Source organism: Panthera pardus, unplaced genomic scaffold, assembly GCF_024362965.1.
Source record: "Panthera pardus isolate Hobbes unplaced genomic scaffold, ASM2436296v1 HiC_scaffold_8, whole genome shotgun sequence".
In the NCBI taxonomy this organism is placed as follows: domain Eukaryota; kingdom Metazoa; phylum Chordata; class Mammalia; order Carnivora; family Felidae; genus Panthera; species Panthera pardus.
Window position 1 is genome coordinate 1,782,228 of NW_026527013.1, and position 18,123 is coordinate 1,800,350.

General features: G+C 58.4%; 1 protein-coding gene across 3 annotated transcripts; it reads right to left on the reverse strand.

Moving 5' to 3' along the window:
* Positions 1-1,302: 1,302 nt before the first annotated feature.
* Positions 1,303-18,101, reverse strand: SGTA (small glutamine rich tetratricopeptide repeat co-chaperone alpha). 3 transcript variants are annotated; one of them, XM_019439259.2, is made up of 12 exons: positions 17,973-18,101; positions 10,873-11,012; positions 10,478-10,584; positions 10,170-10,254; positions 9,096-9,195; positions 7,761-7,865; positions 6,758-6,896; positions 6,019-6,081; positions 4,869-4,906; positions 3,959-4,048; positions 3,628-3,750; positions 1,303-2,515 (listed from the first exon to the last, which is right to left on the reverse strand). In XM_019439259.2, the coding sequence occupies exons 2-11, from the start codon at positions 10,970-10,972 to the stop codon at positions 3,636-3,638; spliced, it is 942 nt and encodes a 313-aa protein (XP_019294804.1). In that variant the 5' UTR covers positions 10,973-11,012; positions 17,973-18,101; the 3' UTR covers positions 1,303-2,515; positions 3,628-3,635. The 3 variants fall into 3 exon arrangements, with proteins under 3 accessions (XP_019294804.1, XP_019294803.1, XP_019294805.1); XM_019439258.2 differs by having other exon boundaries at positions 3,604-3,750; XM_019439260.2 differs by lacking the exon at positions 17,973-18,101 and adding an exon at positions 17,663-17,861 and having other exon boundaries at positions 3,604-3,750.
* Between the last annotated feature and the right edge of the window lie 22 nt (positions 18,102-18,123).

Here is an 18,123-nt window from a genome sequence, read left to right on the forward strand (position 1 = left end):
CCCTCAGCGTCCTGGGACGGAAGCTGGGTGGGCTTGCAGCCCGGCACCCAGGAGCCTGGGGGTGCAGGACCGGGAACAGACCCCCATTTCCATCTGCTGCTGCCCTGCATCCCAAAGCTCCATCCACTCCCGGGAGCTTTCTCCAAGTCACGACTTATGCTAACTCTGTGCTTAATTGCCGTTTTTTTCTCCCCCTCAACGCACCTCTGACAGCAATGTTCAGAAAGATCCTATTTCTACCTCGTGTGGGATCGGGCAGTAATTAAGCGTGACACACTTCTTGTCAAGGCACACGGAGAAGCTGCCAGCTTCTGGGAGGAGATGTTGACAGCCGCTCCTTTTCTTCCCCTCATCCCACTCTGCCAGTGGTTCCAACACAAAGTTTCTGGAGCTTTCCTGAACACTTAGGCTGGGTGTGGGGCCGCTCAGGGACGGACACACAAGACAGAAGAAATGAGATTATGTGGGAAGACCGAAGACATATGTAGATGTTTCCAGAACGTATGGCTGGTATTCATGTGCCAGCCAGTGCTTCTGAACAGGGTTCTCCAAACAGATGCATCAGCACCACTTGGGCTGCCCACGTGAAGGCCAGAACCGATGGGGGCTGGCGAAGCAGCATCCCTGGCCCCCACCTGCTCCATACCAGGAGTGTGGTTGCCACGGCCACAGCCATCCTGACGCAGACCGGTATCCCCAGGGCAGGGCCGCCCGGGTGAGCCCAGAGGAGCCTCACGTGCCCTCGGAGATGCGTGCTAACCTCGTGCTCACGAGAGGGGTGCTCCCCAGGGCAGCCGCAAACCTGGAAACTGGGTCTCTCCACCCATGGATGGAGCAGGCCACCCGCAGAGTGGGGTCCCCAGGCAGTCCCTCCTGACACAGAGCACTGGGGTGGGGGCCGGGACGAGCCGCTGGCAGGACAACTTCCCTTGCCTGCAGCAGTTATAAAGGGAGGCCCCGGGGGTTACCCAAGGGAGAATGGGTGGACTCTCAGAACACACTAGAGAAGGAACATGGAATAGTCTCCCTGTTCTCGAGAGGCCAGGAGTCCAGGCTGGCCCCTCAGGGGAGGGTTATGGGAGATGAAAACAAGGGAGAGAAAATACAGAACCAGCCCAGAGATTCACTGTTTCTGGAATCGTCTGTGATCTCGGACATAGAAACTGCTTCCAGCCTCGTCACACCAGGCGTTGACAAGATTCACACCCAGCATGTGCCAGAGGTAGGAACTCCAGGCTGGGGGCTTCTAGAAACTGGGGGCAAGAAGGTAAGGGTGGCGCCAGAGGTCAATGCAGAGCTGAGCAGAGGTCACGATGTCTATTTATTCCCCACACGTTATGCTTGTCACCATGGCTAGCACTCAAGAGTTACGACACATCTTGCCAGACGCAGGACGGACCGCGGCGGCTGGCAGTGGCCCGTCTTCCTACTAGTTACCTACAACACACAGGGTACTGGGTCTGCTCGCAGACAGCCGACGACACCAGGGAACCTCGACCGATCCAGTTGTCAATGTCGCTGCTGGTACAGCGGGGCCAGTGGACCTGCCCCCCAACCCCCACCCGCCGCCCCCAGCAGAGGCCATGGGGATGTCTGAGGTGGCCTTGTGTCCTGGGCAGGTTGCCCACCCTGGAAGCAGCTCTGGTGGCACCAGGGCCCCCCGCCAGCCCCCAGCCCTGAACAGGACAGAACCTGCCAAGAACCTAGACATGCCGGCCAGCAGGGTCACCTGTGGGCAGAAGGGCAGTGGGGCTGGGACACCCAGCTGGGGACGGGCTGGAAGGTCATGATCTGCCCCCTGGGGTCTGTCGGTCACGAGTACTGGGATGAAAGGGTCAGAGGAGAAGAGATGCGTGTCCATCAAAATGCTCAATCGGAAGTCCCGGTACCTGGTCCTGTGCGCCCCAGGACGGTCCCACCCCTGCTCCCGCTGGGGCGCGAGGCAACGGAAATTGTCATCGAGGAAAATGCATCTGAAGAGCTCCTCACGCGAAAACCCGCAGAGGGGCAGGGCAGACACTGGCGCCCAGACCGCGGCTGGCAGTGAGCTCATCCGAGCAGGGCGCGGCTGGGGAGGCCAAGGTCGACTCAGAAGTGTCTTCTCACCGGGCTGCGGAGGCCTCTGAAGACAGACTGCGGGGGGCTGCAAAACGGGGCTCTGAGAGCCACGGGTGTCCCTGACGTGGCTTGACATAAAACTGGCTGCTTCCTGGACAGGGGCTCGAGAACGACCCCCGCCCTGGAACAGTCTAAAAAATACTTTAGTGACTGGGTTTTCTGGGAGCTGGTCTGCATTCACAGCTTGCTGGCTCTGTTTCGAGAGGGGTCTGGGGGCCATGGGAGACTACAAACAGGGAAGGAAGGATGAAGGGCAAAATAAAAATAATAAAAATCCATCTTAACATGCAGGTCCAATTTCTTTTTCTTTTTCTCTCTTGGGCAGTCCAAGGGGAGAAGACGGCAAAATGCGAGAAGGCTTCCAGTCGGTGGGAAGGAGCTGGCGATGCTGGGAGGGCTGTGGGGAGAGGACACGAGGGCCCAGTCAGGGTGTGGTGGGCACGAGGCCAGACTTCGGGGATGGGGGTGGGGACGGCTGCGGCCCAGGCGGCACCAGCCCTGTGACGCTTCAGCCTAAATCTCTGTGGTTCCGTGGCCCCACGGCCATGTTCAATGGGGTGAGGGGAGGCAGCACCACGTCAGCACAGACACAGAACTGCGCTGTAGGTTCTGAGGCCACAGACAGGGAAACATTGGCAGAGGTGTTGTGCAGATGAGCTTACGACATACAACAAATGCAAAATTGATCTTAACTATGTTTCGTTCTATTTTTTAAGAGTGCTAAAAAAAAAAAACCAAAAAAAACTGGAAAAAAGTGCCCAAATAACTAACATTAGGTGTCGTGGGCAGAGAGATCAAAGTTGTTATTCCTGCTTCTTAATATTTTTGTCTTTTAAAATCCTTAAAACTGTTTTTTTGTTTATTTTTTTAATAACTTCTACACCCAGCACGGGGCTGGAGCTCCCGACCCTGAGATTAAGAGTTGCACACCCTGCGACTGAGCCAGCCAGGCGCCCCCGTCCTTCAAAATTTTTAATAGAAAAATCACAGTTAAAGGAGAAATGGGATGATAGAAATGCCCAGGCCGCTGGACGGAAGCCCACTATGCCAGGAGGCAAGGCTAGTGGACACAGGTTGAGGCCAAGGGCCCCTAGGGTGGCCCCGGAGCCAGCCAAGGTGGCCAGGAGCCCTCCGGAACACCCCATTTGTTTTCCAGCTGTCCCTCATTAACATCCACTCACCACAGACACACATGCAGAGAAGCCCAGGGGAGCACGGGAAGCAAGGGGCCGGGCTGGCCTGTCATCCCACCCCTGGAGACCTCCCTGGCCATCGTGGTGGCCGCCCACTCTCTGCAGGCCCTCGGGCAGCAGCCCTGCCCGGGAGTGGTGGGCTTTCAGCCCCTCTCTGTATAAAACCCACCCACAGAAGGGAACTGGGAAAGGAGAGGCAGGATTCGAGCAGAAGCACCTCGGAAAGGGGCCCGATGGCCCCAGACACCACCCCCAACCTCGTGCACCCGGGTCGTCAAACAGAGGCTCTCACCCCTCACGGCCACAGTGGACTCGCGTGGGCCATCACTCCTGCTGGTCATCGTTGCTGGCACTGGGGGTCCGACTTCGGATCTGACTTCGGAGCTGTTCTATCAACTCTGGATTCTGCTGCTGCATCTGCTGGGCGAACTGCTGGCCGCTGCAGGAGGGGCGTGCCCGGGCTCAGCTGGTGGCCCCGGGGCACCCTCCCGGCCACTTCCTAGGCGCGTGCCCCCACAGGCAGTGTGGCTACTCACTGGGTCCCGGTAGCGGGGTCTTATCGAGCACCCAGGGACACAGCACTTGCGCTTTTGTTCTCGAGGGCGGGCCCCCACCACCCCAGAGTCCCACCAGGCACGTCTACTCACGCCTGGATGAGACTGGCCAGGTCATTCTGTGAGGGGCTGGTGCCAGGAGTCCCCAGGGGGTTGTGGCCGCCCGAAATCATCCCGGACATGCTGCAAGGAGAGAGCCCACGATGTGCACAGACAGCCTGGCCTGCCCGTTCCGGCTGGGCCCTGCTCCTCCAACGCGAGCTGCTCTCTGCCGCCACCTGGCGGCCCCTCGGGGCCCAGAGCTGCCCAGCCCACCCGTCCTCTGACAGCGGCTGCTGTGAACGCCACCGGCTCACTCGGGAACACTCGTTTCTGGCTTAAAGACAGTGGTCCTCACGACTGGGGGGCTCCTGGCAGTGAGGGGTGGGGGCTGACCAGGCGTGCTGTTTAGCCCCCACGGCACCTGGTACACACCCACCCCCGCCCCCGAGTGACGGCCCCAATGTTAGCAGTGCTGCGTTCAGAAATTTTGCTTTAAGATTTAACCACAGCCCGGCAATTCTTAAGTGACACAGAATCACCACACCACACAGCAAGTCTACTCCTGGGCGTTGGCCCAGAAGAACTGAACACAGGCGCTCACACACGACGCTCAGGGAGGGAACCAGACACGAGAGGCCACACGGGGTGTGAGTCCACGTGTGTGAAACGTCCAGAACAGGCTCGTCCACGGATGGGAAGGGGGTTTGTGGGGGCCAGGGACCACGGCGGGGGGGGGGGGGGGTGTTAAAATGCCTATCTTGGGGACAAAGACTCTTTTTGGGATAATGGAATGTCCCGAAATTAATCAGCGAGGATGGCTGTACAACACGTTGAATATGCTTAATGCCTCTGCGTTGTAAACCTTGAAACAGTTACAACAGGCAGGTTTTAAGTCACGTGTGTCTTGTCACAATGGAAAATGTAACCACAAGAAGGTCAAAGGCACACGGTTGTCACTTACAGCTGCTGAACTTGGGGGTTGTTCATCAGGTTTGACGCCTGCAGAAAGGAACACATGATCAGACACAGCAGGCGCCCAGGGGCTCCTGTGCACACGCTTCCCAAGGGCGCTCGGCCTTCCTGACGCGCTTCCATCCCACGTAAGACTTGTCTTTAAAGAGACTCCCAGGCACCTCGTCATCTCCTACTGGCTGCTTACTCTTTGCTGTGCAGATGTATCCAGATCCGTTTTTCCGCCCAACGGATCTGTCAGCACAGTTGGCCTCTTCTGTTTCCTCAGTTACTATTACTACCCTGCACGCCTGCGTTTAAACTTAACTCCCCCTGAGGGTTCTCTCCCTAGGACCGACTTCAGGACGCGGCTGAGTGGGCAGCTAAAGCGGGGTCTTCCTGACGTGGCTCAGGAGGGCTGGCTAAATTCTGTGAAGGGCCAGGGTCAAGGTTCTCGGCCTTATGGGCCCATCCCTGCCCCAACCAGACAGCCCTGTGTCGCCGTCACTGCACGGGTGTGGCCGTGTGCCGACAAAAATACAAAGTGATGCCGGGCCCATTGCCATGCCTGGCTGGCCGCCTCCTGCTGTAGTGGGGATGCTTCTGACCGCCGGAAGGCGCAGGATTTCCCTCCTCTGGACACTTGGAAACCCTGGGCCCTGTGGCCACTGTGAAAGAACTTGCATGTGTGGGACCAGCCCCAAGGACACAGGCGGGTGCCTGCCTTCAAAGGACAGCGCTGCACAGAACAGGTGCTTCGGGACTCAAGTCTCTGGCGTGGGAAGCTGGGACCTCCACCTTGGTAGCATCCCGGGCTCCTCGGTGTCTCCTCCTCCGAGGAGCAGGTGCAGCTGTGAGGCTACCAGGGTCTCCACAGTGTGAGGTGGAAACCGAGCTGGAGAGAGGGATGCTGTTTTCCTGGGTCACGCGACCGTGAGAGGCAGGACCCAGTCTGTCCTTTGTGCTCCATACTGAGGGGGTCTCACTGGGGGCGATGCTGCCCTAGCAACAAGGGCGGTGTCTGGGGACGTCTGTGCCTGTCACGCTGGGGGGCTCCTGGCATCAAGGGGTGGAGCCGGGGATGCTGCTCAGCCCCCAGCACCCAGGTCATGGCCCCCAGAGGAGCCGGAACCCACGAGAGAGGGGGGAGTGCGGATTACCATGCTCATGAAACTTGGATTGTTCAGCAGGCCAGCAATGTCAAAGCTGCCGACACCTCCTGTCTGTGGGGAGAAAAGCCCTGGTGAGTGGTCACAGGACCACGGTGGCCGGCCCCGCCCCCAGGAACCAAGAACTGAGACACAACACCCCACACGGGGCCTGTCCAAATTCTAAGAGGCATACGGCTCAGACATCCCACCAACCAAGCAGCCAGGCCTCGAGGCCAGAGAGCACTTCGTGAAAGGCACAAACCAGTTATGAATGTTTACAAGAGTGCCGTCCTTCACGTTCTAGCGTTCTGATGTCTTGGGCCCCCGTGAACCCTGGAGGACGGTCCCTCAGGGTGAGCAATTCCCAGAGAGAGTGAACAGTCACCTGCAGGCCACCTTTAGTGCACGAGCCAGTCAGCCATTCCCCAGGGCCTGGCATTCGGCCACCAGGGCTGGCCCCCATTCCCCAGACTCTGCTGGAATTGCTCGCCTAGCTGATCCTAAGCCTGCATCCCCTGCCTCCCTGCTCCTCCCCCAGAAACCACCACAGGGGCACTGGCCTCCTGGCCGACCCTGGAGCTCCTGTGTGTGGCCCTGCCTCCCGTTTCCGGGGCCTGTGGGGATAAACTTTTTCCTTTGGGACAGGCATTTCTGTGTCTTTGTCTCCTGCCGGACTGGATTAAGCCGCCAGCCCTGAGTGTCTCCCTGGCCTGCCCGCCAGGGCCCTCTCTTCCCCGGGGCCACTCACGGGACTTGGCGTCTCCCTCAACTTCAGCTCGGCTATCTTGAGGTTCGACTTGTAGGTCTCGTTGTCGGGGTCCAGCTCCAAGGCCTTCTTGTAATAGGCCACTGCCTCGGTGTGCTTGTTCAAACTGGAGAGCGCGAGGCTAGGGGGAGAGGCACCGCGACGTGGGGGAGGGTCTGGGAGGCTGCCCGAAACCCCAAACCGCTCCAGTGTCACTGTGGCCAGCGTCCGGTGGGAATGGCATGCGAGAGCCATGGGGGCCGAGAGTACAGGCATACGAAAATTCAAAGGCACAAGGGCTGGTGCCCCAGAGGGACCCACGCAAAGAGCTTGAAGGCCCGAAGCAGGGGGCCAGAGGGCGGGGTGGTCAGATGTGGCCTCTGTTCCTGGCACAGAGCTCTTAGAACCCTAAACTTCCTACGTCATAGGCGTCTCCTGTCCTTTGTAACGAGCCCCTTGAACCCCATCTCAGTTTATGCCAACGATGTGACTCAGGGTGGGGACCAAATTTCAGATCTGAGTTGGGGGGAATCTCATGGCCCCCAAACTTCTAGGAGGGAGAAGGCTGGAGAGGCTATACAACTCTTCAACAACGAGATCTGGAGAAGGTCCCCGCTGGTGAAGGTAACCACGTGCTGCGAGGGAGGCCACCCCACTCCAGGGGGATCCCCTGCACCCTGCCCTGTGGACCTCTTCGTCTGGCTGTTCACCCGTGTCCCTCGATCAAGCAGGAAGCACGGGCGTGCTCCTGAGTCCTGCGACCTGCTCTCGCAAACCACGGAGGCGCGAGAGCGAGAGTGGCAGGAGCCCAGACAGCGGGCGGATCAGAAGTATGGAAGGCCCAGACGTGAGTGGGGCCGAGTCCTGACCCTGTGGGGTGTGACACTTGGTCTGGGGAGAGTCAGGACTGAAGCGAACTGCAGGGGTGATGGGAAGAGGAGGAAGCGTGGGACGCAGGGGAGGGGTCTGGGAAGACAGACACCACACACCGTACGGGCGCACTCACCCCATCCGGCCGTAGGCTTTGCTGTAGGACGGGTCTATGCAGATGGCTCGCTCACAGTCCTGCACGGCCCCTGCGTAGTTCCCCAGTTTGCTGTAGGCCGCCGCTCTGGGGAGACAAAGCACAGGTCAGGGGTCGTGTGCCTGGCTCGCTGCCACAGAGGGGCCTCGGCTTCCCCGTCTGTCAGGCGGGGCGGACGCGGGGCTGCCGAGGCTTCTGCCTGCGGAGCAGCTGTGCCGGGGCCGCGGCAGCCTCCCGGGGAAACCGAGGCTGAAGGAGGCAGAACAGATCGGCCCCACCCTGCCCCGCACGGGGCGGCGCCACCGTTGGAGGGCTGGTGCCTGTTCTGCGTCAGGGAGAACCTACTAGAAAAGAACTGATCCGCCACGAGACCCCTGTCCACGCTCTCAACTTGCCGCATTTGATAGTTTTTCTCACTGGGCGTTTTTTAATATTTCCCCTTTACGCTTCCCCCAGTTTCTGAAGTACAGAAAGACATCAGCTAGAAAGCACGGAGCGGCTACGCTGGCAGAAGCGGGGTACAGGACTCTGTACGACATGCCTACCTTTTCTGTCCACCCGTTTGTGTGATCGCCCCAAAAAGAGAAAGACATTAAAGCTAAAGCAGTTTCACCCTGGAGACCACGCGGATGATGTCCGGTGCCCCCTCCGAGGGTCTCTGTTCTCTGCTGGTTCCTGTGCCTTTCACACGAACGTGCGATTCTGTCCCACGTCCCATCCAGTCCCTCTCGTCACCAAGAACCACTCGTGAGCAAGAAAGTCCCTACTGGGAGGCTGGGGTGATACGGCGTTCCCTTCAGAAGCACGAGCCAGGGGTGCCTGGGGGGCTCAGTCGGTTAAGCATCCTACTCCTGGTTTCGCCTCAGGTCATGATCTCACGATTGGCTGCGCTGACAGCATGGAACCTGCTCGGGATTCTCTCTCTCTGCCCTCCCCCCCCCCACCCCCCGCGTACGTTTTCCCTCTCTCTCTCTCAAAATCACTAAACATCAAAAAATTTAACTAAAGTACAAGCCAGATGCAACTCTTCACAGTTGGCGACAATGCTGATGTGAACACAGGAATGAAACGCCACCCAAGCGTTGGCTTATCTCTCGTCGCAACACCCGCATGGAGGATGGTGCTCCCTAATTTTAAGGCCGCTGTCAACGCTTACTGACGCACTCCTGGCCACCTGCCACTGACTGCTTCTCAGGGGCTGCGGTGTAACAACCCCTAGGGCACTGTTCGGACACCTCTCCTGGTCTCCCGGGGACACGCGAGCTGCCTGCCCAGGCCCCACGTGAGTCCCCGCCCCGCGTGAGCCCCGGCTGGTACCTGTTACAGAAATAGACGGCGTTGGCGGGGTTCAGCTCGATGGCTTTCCCGTAGAAGTGCACGGCAGCTTCAAAGTTTTCCACTTTCATCTGCTCGTTTCCTAAAAACAAGGGAAAACTGGTGACCCCCGCTGTTCACACGAGACCCGAGGGCTCTGACACGCGGGCTCCGCTCTCCCGGGCGTCTGTGGGAAGGCGTGAGGAGAGCCTCGGGCGGGACGCAGCGCTCAGTCGCTCGGGGCGGTGGCAGGGGAGAAGGGAGCGGCTGCGTCCGGCATCTCGGGGCTCATGGCCCAAGCCAGCACCGAGGACAACTGTCGCTGCTTGTGACATCTGGAGACAAGTCTCCGATACCCTCACTTCTGCTTCTCCCCTCAGAAACAGCCAAGTTTAATGAGATGTAACTCACGTAACATAAAACTCACATTTTCAAAGTGTGCAGCTCGGTGGTTTTTAAAATATTCAGTTGTCCATCACTGTAGTCACTTCCAGAACATTCCCTCTCCCCTAAAGAAAGCCCCGTCCCCATCAGCCATCGCCCGCTCTCCTCCCCCAGCACCCGCAAACCCCCCTCCTGTCCACGGATGAGCCTCTTCTGGACGTTTCACACACGTGGACTCACACCCCGTGTGGCCTCTCGTGTCTGGTTCCCTCCCTGAGCGTCGTGTGTTCAGGGTCCATCTGCTGGGCGGCGGGTGTGGGCGCCTCGCTCCTGCTGGCGGCCGAGTGATGTTCCTGACTATGGATGTGTCACGTTTTGTTTATCCCTTTTACTGCTCTGTGGACATATGGGCTGTTCTCCCTTTTTGCTGCTGTGGATACACGCCTGCATTTTTCCCGGGCCCACAGCTCTCCCCAGGAGACCACGCCATCGGGTGACCGCATACTGTCAGAACGCCTTCCACGGCGACGGCCCGCTTACGCCCCCACCAGCCGCGTCGGGGGCTCCACCCCGTGCACATCCTCACATCTGCGTGTTCTGCGGCCCCCGGCCCCCGAGCCCCTGTGCCGTGGTGCTGCGTGACAGCAAGCCCCCCGGCTGCCACACCCTGGGGACCGGCCCGCCTTGTCTCACCTTCGGTTTTGAGGCGCTCTGCCTCCGCCGAGTCCTCCTCTGAAGGCGGAGTTCGCTCAGGGCTCCTCAGGTCCTGCGGCGCCTCCTGGGTCCGAGGCAGAGATGAGCTGTCTCAGGGGCGGCCCTGCCATCTTCCTCCTCCCAGCCCCGCACCTCTGGCTGTCCTCCTGCTCAGGCCGCCTGAGAGGGCAGCTGAGCTCCGAGCGAGACGCCTTGGGCCAGGTGGCCGGGCCGAGCCCCCATCCGCCCTGCCCACAGGCCTGGCACTGGCGCTTGTTACACTTGTTCTGGGAAGCCCAGACGCTCACCCTGCCCGCGGCGGCTGCTTCAAATATTTCCGGAAGAGTCTGAGGGAGAGCGAGGTCGCTGTCCTCCACGGTCACCCCAAAAGCAGTCTCCAGGCACTGGATCGCAACTGTGAGGGAGAACAGAGGTGTTTTCTTCTGAACACAATCCCGACTTTGTGACTTTGGGGGTCAGATGGCCTCCCCACCCTCAGCCCCACGTGGCTTCCAGGCACCGTGGGTGCCCTACCCCCTCTTTCAAGAGAGCCTTTCTCTGATCGCTGGAGTCACACACATGCGGTAGTGGTGGAGAACGTTCTGGAACCTAACCTCGATGAAAGATGGGTAGTGACGAGAATACCTGCAGGAGACTAGGGTCTGCACGGCGGGAAGGAGGGAGGGCGGTGGCCCACACGTACCTTCCAAGCTCTCCTGGGCGTCGGACGAGAGCCCCCCGTGCCGCAGCTGGTCATGCAGGAACCGGATAATGGCGTAGGCCAGGCGCTTCTTGTTATCCATCTTGTGAAAGGAAGAGACAACGCCCGGGGGTTCTCGGGATCTGTGGACCGAAGCAGAGGGCATGCGGGCAGTGCCCCTCCCCCCCGTGCCTGGGGTACCTGGTGCTCTATGCCCCTGGACTGCTGGGCCCTGGCTCACCAGGCCTGGCCCTGAGGAAGCCGCTTCAGGCACACGAAACAATTTAATCTGAATGACAAGTGAGGGGAAATGGCTACGACCCCCATTTCACGGATGAGATGCTGGGGCTTTCATGGGCAGAGGACTGCTCCAGCCTCCTGCCTCCTTATTCTAAGTTTTTTTTCAGGTTTACTTATTTTTTGAGAGAGACAGAGACAGACAGAGAGACGATCCCAAGCAGGTTCCATGCTGTGAGCACAGAGCCCAACTCGGAGCTCGATTCCATGAGATCAAGACCTGAGCCAAAATCAAAAGCAGGACGCTCCAACAACTGAGCCCCCCAGGCAACCCTGCCTCCTTACTGTGAAGAAAGTGACGTGGCCTTAACCGTCACCACCCTTTCGCAGACTGAGTGGCACACGGGGGCTCCCAGGGGTGTGGAGGGCCAGACTGCCAGCACTACTCCTGCAGGTCTATGAACCCCGAGTTTTGAGCTAAGCACAAGGCGGACCACAGTCCCACCTGCTTTTCCATTCAGGCTGAGAAAACAAACTGACGGTTCTCCTAGTCCTGACACCCCCGAGGGATACGAGGGGGTCGGACAAGTGTTGCGGGGGGCAGGGAGCAGTGGGGGGATGGGCTGGGGTAGGGGGAGGGCCCAGAGGCACCGGTCCCTTTCCTGGCAGCCAGAGAGCCTTTTCTTGGTCCCTCCACGATGTGCTGGATTCCCAGGCCAGGAGTGACCCTGCCCCAGGGACTGTGGACCAGGTTTGGGGAAATCCGTGGCCATCACAACGGGGTGCTCCCAGTGTTGAGTGGTGAGGACCTGGGATGCTGTTTAGCCCCCTGGCACCGAGGATGTCCCCGTGATGGGAGAGCTCTCTGGCTCCAGCATAAGCAGTGCCCAGGGGAGAGCCCTGGTGTGGAACGATCTGGTGGGAGGGGTCCGCCACCTGGAGGCCTATGATGGGCCAAGCACTGTACATAACACCATCTCCTTCCCTCTGGACCATGACCTCCACGGTCGCTCCCACTGAGAAGGGCACCAGGTGGGGGGTGGGGGTCCACAAGGAGCAGCCGGCCCGAGGCGGCTCAAGTCCACCCGTGCAGCCAGAACCCGCAGCATGAAGCACCTTGGTCTCCCCAAAATGCCTCTGTGCCCCACAGAACCAGAAGAGTCAGTCATTAGGCCCCAGGCTCTACAAACTGGCTGGCATCAGACTCAGATGATGTGAATATGCAGACGGCTGGTCGGGGCAAGCGCTGTCAAGACCCCTGGCGCTGGCCGGCCTCAGAGACCTCTCTCTGTCTCTGGTTCACGGGAACCTACGTCCATCAACAGCTGCTTCGTTCGTAAAGGTGGGGGAACCAGACACGAGAGGCCACAAGGATGTGACTCCACGTGTGTGAAACGTCCAGAACAGGCGCATCCATAGACAGGAAGGGGGTTCGTGAGGGCTGGGGAGGGGATGGCTGATGGGGACACAGTTTCTTTTTGAGGTGGAACGTTCTGGACTTAGAAAAAGCTGATGGTTCCACAGCAGTGTGAATCTACCAAAATCCGCTGTTTTAAGGTATACGGGTTATATCTCAATTTTAAGTAAGGAAAAAACTTAAAACACTTGTTGTATAAAACTGGCGAGGGAATTAACACTAAGGCTGGTAATGAGTGCCCCCCTCCTCCCCACCCGCTCCCATTTCTGGACACAATGACCCTTTACCCAGCAAGTGCCTTTGGCTGAAGAGCCTCCCCAGGACTGCAAGGTCTGGGATCAGGATGGGCCGCCAGAGCCTGTAGGACAGCCAGCCAGTCCCGTCCCTGAAGACCTTCGGAGACACAGAGGGACCCACAGAGATCAACCACCACAACCCACTCATCTCGGGGGAAGCCTCAAAAGGGGAGTCACGCTCCCCAGCTAAGAGGGCACAGAGAGCAAACCAGTCTGCTGACCGCCAGATCTAAAAAGAACAGACACATGCTGCCAAAAACGTCAAAATGTTTTCATTTTAGGTATTTGTTTTGACAGCATTATTTACAATAGCTGAAAGATAGGGGCGCCTGGGCGGCTCAGTCGGTGGAGCATCTGACTTTGGCTCAGGGCATGATCTCGCGGTTCGTGTCGCGCCTGCTGCTGTCAGCTCAGACCCTGCTTTGGGGCTTCTGTCCTCCTCTCTCTCTCCGCCCCTCCCCCGCTCAAGCTCTCTCCCTCAAAAATAAGTTATCACACACACAAAAAGAGTAGACTGAGGAAGGAAATCCGGTCTTTAGCAGAAGTCTGCCCCCCCGGACCAAGTGGTGAAGCTGGGGGCGGGGGGTGCTGTGTACGAGACTATCAAGGCTCATGGAGGCAAGGGTTCAAAAAACTAAAAGACCAAGTCACCCTCCTTTCTGTGCCCCTGGCCCTTGGAACCTCAGGGCATTTGCACATGAGGATCCCTTGTCCCCACTGGATTTGAGGCACTCTGGCCTGATCTCCCCAGGGTGAGCTCTCACTGCCGGCTTCCTGGGCTTCACCTGGTCTGTCGCTTGATCTTCTCCCAAATGGTGGCCCCTCCAAAGGGATTCACTGTCAAGAGGTCAGAGCGCCCCCTGGAGCCTGCCCTGGGCCTGGTATATGGATGACAGGCCAGGGAGGACAAGGGCCTGGAGTCAGCCTCAGGCTCAGCCATTTCTGCCCCATGCCAGTTTCAGGCCACTTTCCCCACTCCTAAGCTAAGGACTGCTTTGTCCCAGCCGACACCCTCACTTTCCTCTCCCATGAGATGGGGTAACAGACATGTCCTTAACAGCTGTTCCAAGAACTTCTGACCTACAGGGCGTGTGGGTGGCTCAGTCGGTTGAGCATACGACTGGCTCAGGTCCTGATCTTGTGGTTCCTGAGTGTGCTGTCAGCACAGAATCTGCTTCAGATCCTGTCCCCACTCTCTGCCCCTCCCCAACTTGTGCTCTCTCAAAAAATAAATGTGGAAAAAAAAAAAAGACCTAACTCGGGTTTTCTCCACTATTGCTATCCGGGATAAGATCATTCTTTGCTGTGTGTGTGTGGGCGCGCGCGTGTGTGTGGCAGGGGGATGTCCTGTTCACTGCAGAGTTTAACAGCATCCCTGGTCTCTGTCCAGTGTACCCCGAGGCGGGGGGCAGAATCACCCCCCAAGGGACACCCCCAGGAGTCTCTGTGTTCTGTAAGCATCTGACTACTGAGGTCCTGGGATGCTGCACATAATAGAAATACGCACAAACAGCGGAGGGAGGGAGGGTGACCCACAGGCACCGGGGCGGCCCTGGTTTGTACCCTCTGACCCCTGGGGACTTACTCTGGTGTCTAGTGTGGGCAGGGACTAGCCTCAGTATTTTCCCAAATAATCAATGCAGGGTCTCTCCCGCTCAGCACTGCTGACCTTGGGAGCAGGTCGCTCTCCATGGGGATGTCCTGAACACGGTGGGGGTTCAGCAGCATCCCTGGCCCCATCCCCCTCGATGCCAGGAGCACCTCCTTCCACAGTGGTAACAACCACAGATGTCCCCAGACATGGCCAAACCCCCCAGTGAAAGTCACTGGAAGACTCTAAGTCAGTACAAGTCAGACTTTTCTGGCCAAATGACTTTGCCGCACACTTTCTGAAAACCTGCTTGCGCAACATTTTGGGTTTCAGGCCTGCAGCAGAGGGAGCATGGGTCCGCTACCGAGGACTACTTCCGCAAGGTGCGACAAGGACCCACAGGGCCTCTGACACAGGTGGTCCACGAAACTGTCGCTTCTTTGCGAGACAGTTTGCAAATCTCACTTCCACGCAGGGGTTTTGGGACGAACGAGCCTTCTGCTTGCCACAAAGTGAGGCCCAGCAAAACACAAGGACAGCACTTTCCCTCGACTCCTACCAGGCACCCGGAACAATCACGACTTGTAGGGTTTTGGCCACTGGACAAAATTCTCAAAGGCAGCCCGCTCTCTGAACAGTGAGTGCTTTATGAGCTCTCAGGAAGCACCACGGAGGGCCCAGTTCGGGTGAGCCTGGTGAGGGGGGACGGACAGAGTCCCAGGGTGTGGCAGGGTCCTGGGGCCAGCTCCGCTGGTGGTCCTCACCATCCTTCCGCCTCTCAGTCCACCTTTTCATTTCATCATTAAACGACGAAAAAATCAGCCTCTATTCCTTTTATTTCCGAGCCTAGATCTGGTGAAAGGGAAAAAAACGGCATGCCTCGCTAAAAGGAGCAAGGCCTTGGTGCGCCTGGGTGGCTCAGTCAGTTAAGTGTGCAACTTCAGCTCAGGTCATGATCTCGCGGTTAGAGGGTTCAAGGGTTCGAGGGTCACGTCGGGCTCTGTGCCGACAGCTCAGAGCCTGGAGCCTCTTCGTCTGTGTCTCCCTCTCTCGCTGCCCCTCCCCCGCTCATGCTCCGTCTCTCAAAAATAAACAAACGTTAAAAAAAATAAAAAGTGAGGCCTCCCCCCCACCTCGGGAGCTGAACCGCCCGCTGCCGCTGCCGGGGGCTTTCCGCCTCCATCCTGAAGCCAGAGCCCTGCTCACAAACAGCAGTGTGCAAAGTCAGTGCTCTACTCCTGTGTCTCAACCTAGCACACCTCCAGTGTCCGAGCAGGGCCATCTCAAGGCTTGACCCCACGACCCTCGCCGCAGCCCTGTGTTCTTCTAAAATGCCACCAGAATGCCCTGTATGCTTTAAAACCGTCAAAAGCCCCCCGAAATGTCATGCGTGTGGGCGTGAGGCCCTCTGCCAAACCCTCAGGGGCTCCACTCAAACACAACTGCTCCAACCCATCTGGAAACTCTAACTCCCTTCAATACCGAGCCGCAAGGTTGCTGCCTCAGAGCCAGACGCCCTCTTTTTCTGGCAAAGTCCAAGTACCAGTCTTATCACTGGCTTAGTAGGCTTTGAAACTCCTTGGTCTGTCATCTGTCCCCTGCCCTTGCCCCGACTATGAGCCACTGGACAGACACCTTCCCTTTGAACCCCAGCACTGAGCAGTGTTTGACCCATATAGTCTTGGGAAAATGTTAGATCCCCGTCAAATTCAGAGCCACCTGACCAAGTTCTTTGGGAAGAGCAGAAGAGACAACAAACCTTGGGTCTTGCCTCCCTACTAAAATTCCCTTTATTCCTTCAACCCTCTTCCCGAGTATTTCCCACAGGGGCCAGTGCTGGCTCTTGGCAAAAAAAATAAAATAAAATAAAAATGTAGGATCCAAGTTAAGACCCCAGCTCTCCATCTGAGGCGGAGCTTCTAACCCTATCTTTGGAGTTGGCTCATCCTTCCAATACGACCAAATTACAAGCCTCAGGCAAAATCCTTGGAGCGTTGAGCACCTTCCAAGCCCGGGCTAAGTGCAGTTCACACAATGGCTTATGGAGGGGATAGGTGATCACTTTCTGAAAAGGGCCCAAGTAAGCTTCCCGGGCCACAGGGTTTCTGTGGCAACCACGCAACTTTCCTCTTGGGCAACAGCAGCCACAGTTAAGGGGCCTGCGATGGAGGCGTGGCTTCGTTCAGGAAAACAGGCTGCAGCTGGGTCTGGCCCCCCAATCACAGTTTGCTGAGACCTTGGCTTGTCTACCCCATCCCCATTTTACAGAAAAAAACACGGACACTAGAAAGATGGGGTGCCGCTCAAGGTCACCCAGCTAAGACACAAACCCGGACTTTTGAACCCAGCAGTCCGACTCCAGAGCCTCAACTCCAAGTGCTCTTTCCTCTCCCCACAAAACGTGCACAGGATATCTTGGGGTTCATCTCACCAACCCCACGTACACAGCTCATGCGGGCGAAGACTCGCTGCTCTAGAGCAGGGCTTAACTTCTGCACCGAGGGCACGGTGGACCCTTCATGGACTGTCCTAGGCACCGCAGGGTGTTGAGCATCACCCTGGCCCCACCCACTCGGCGCCAAGATCACACCCAGTCGTGACCACAAATGTCCCCCAGACACCGCCCTGTGTCCCCCAGGGTGACAGAACCACCGGTCTGGGGAGAGGAAAAGCAGACAGAATAATCAGAGATGGAAAACTAAAGGGCACGGGAAGAGCCTGCAGCCTGAGGGATGCGGGCTGCGCACACGTTTTCTGACACCTAATAAGAAACCCAGCGGTTCTCCAGTATGCTCTTAACAAGCAGCAGGAGCCCGGTCACAGAATGTTCTGTTTACTTAACCTCAGAGTGACCCTAAGAAGCGCATTCTCCTACGGCCCCTATTCTAGAAGGAAAGCGCTGCTCAGAGAGGCAAGCGACTTCCTCAAGCTCACACAGCCAGCGAGAGGTGGTGGGGCTGATCCTCAGCCTGACTCTTCCCGCCTTTAGGTCAATATACAGAAGCCCCTGGGTGTGAAAGACCTAACACCTGCTGAGCCCACTGAGCTCTCGCTTTGCGCGGGTCCCCGTGGCTTCAATCTTCCCGAGGGCCACCGCCCCCACCCACAAACATCAGACAGGGACCGTGACTACACCCGTTTTACAGAGGGGGCAAATGAGGCTCCGGGAACCCAAGAGGCTGGCCAGATCAGCCAGGTGGAGAGTGGCGGCGCTGGGACAGGACACCGACCGGAGCCCCACTAACGGGATACCTGATTCAAAGGGACCGTATTTCCGGGCCGAAGACACCTTCGTTGCTTGCGGGGCACTTTCACTTGCAGTTTCACCTCGAACCAGCACTTGCCGGGCCTCGGGTCCGGGTGAGGCGGACCAGGACTGGCGAGGGCCTGCCCGACGCCGCCCTGCCTCAGTTTCCCCTTCGCGCCGCCCACTCACAGCACCCAGCGGACCGCGGCCACCCCAGCCCCAGCCCCAGCTCTCTTTACGGGCCTTTGAGCCCCGGGAGCTCCAAGCCGCGGACCCTAAGCCCGTCTGGCTCAGCACCGAACACCCCCCACTCACCTCACTGGCGGCCGAACGCCGACCCGCCGACGGCTGCGCCTGCGCACCGCAGCGCTACCCGGCCCCGCCCCCGGCCGCGACGCTTGCGCGGAAGGAGGCGGCGCTCGTTGGCTTTCATTCTGCGCAGGCGCGTCAATTATCAAGACGGGCG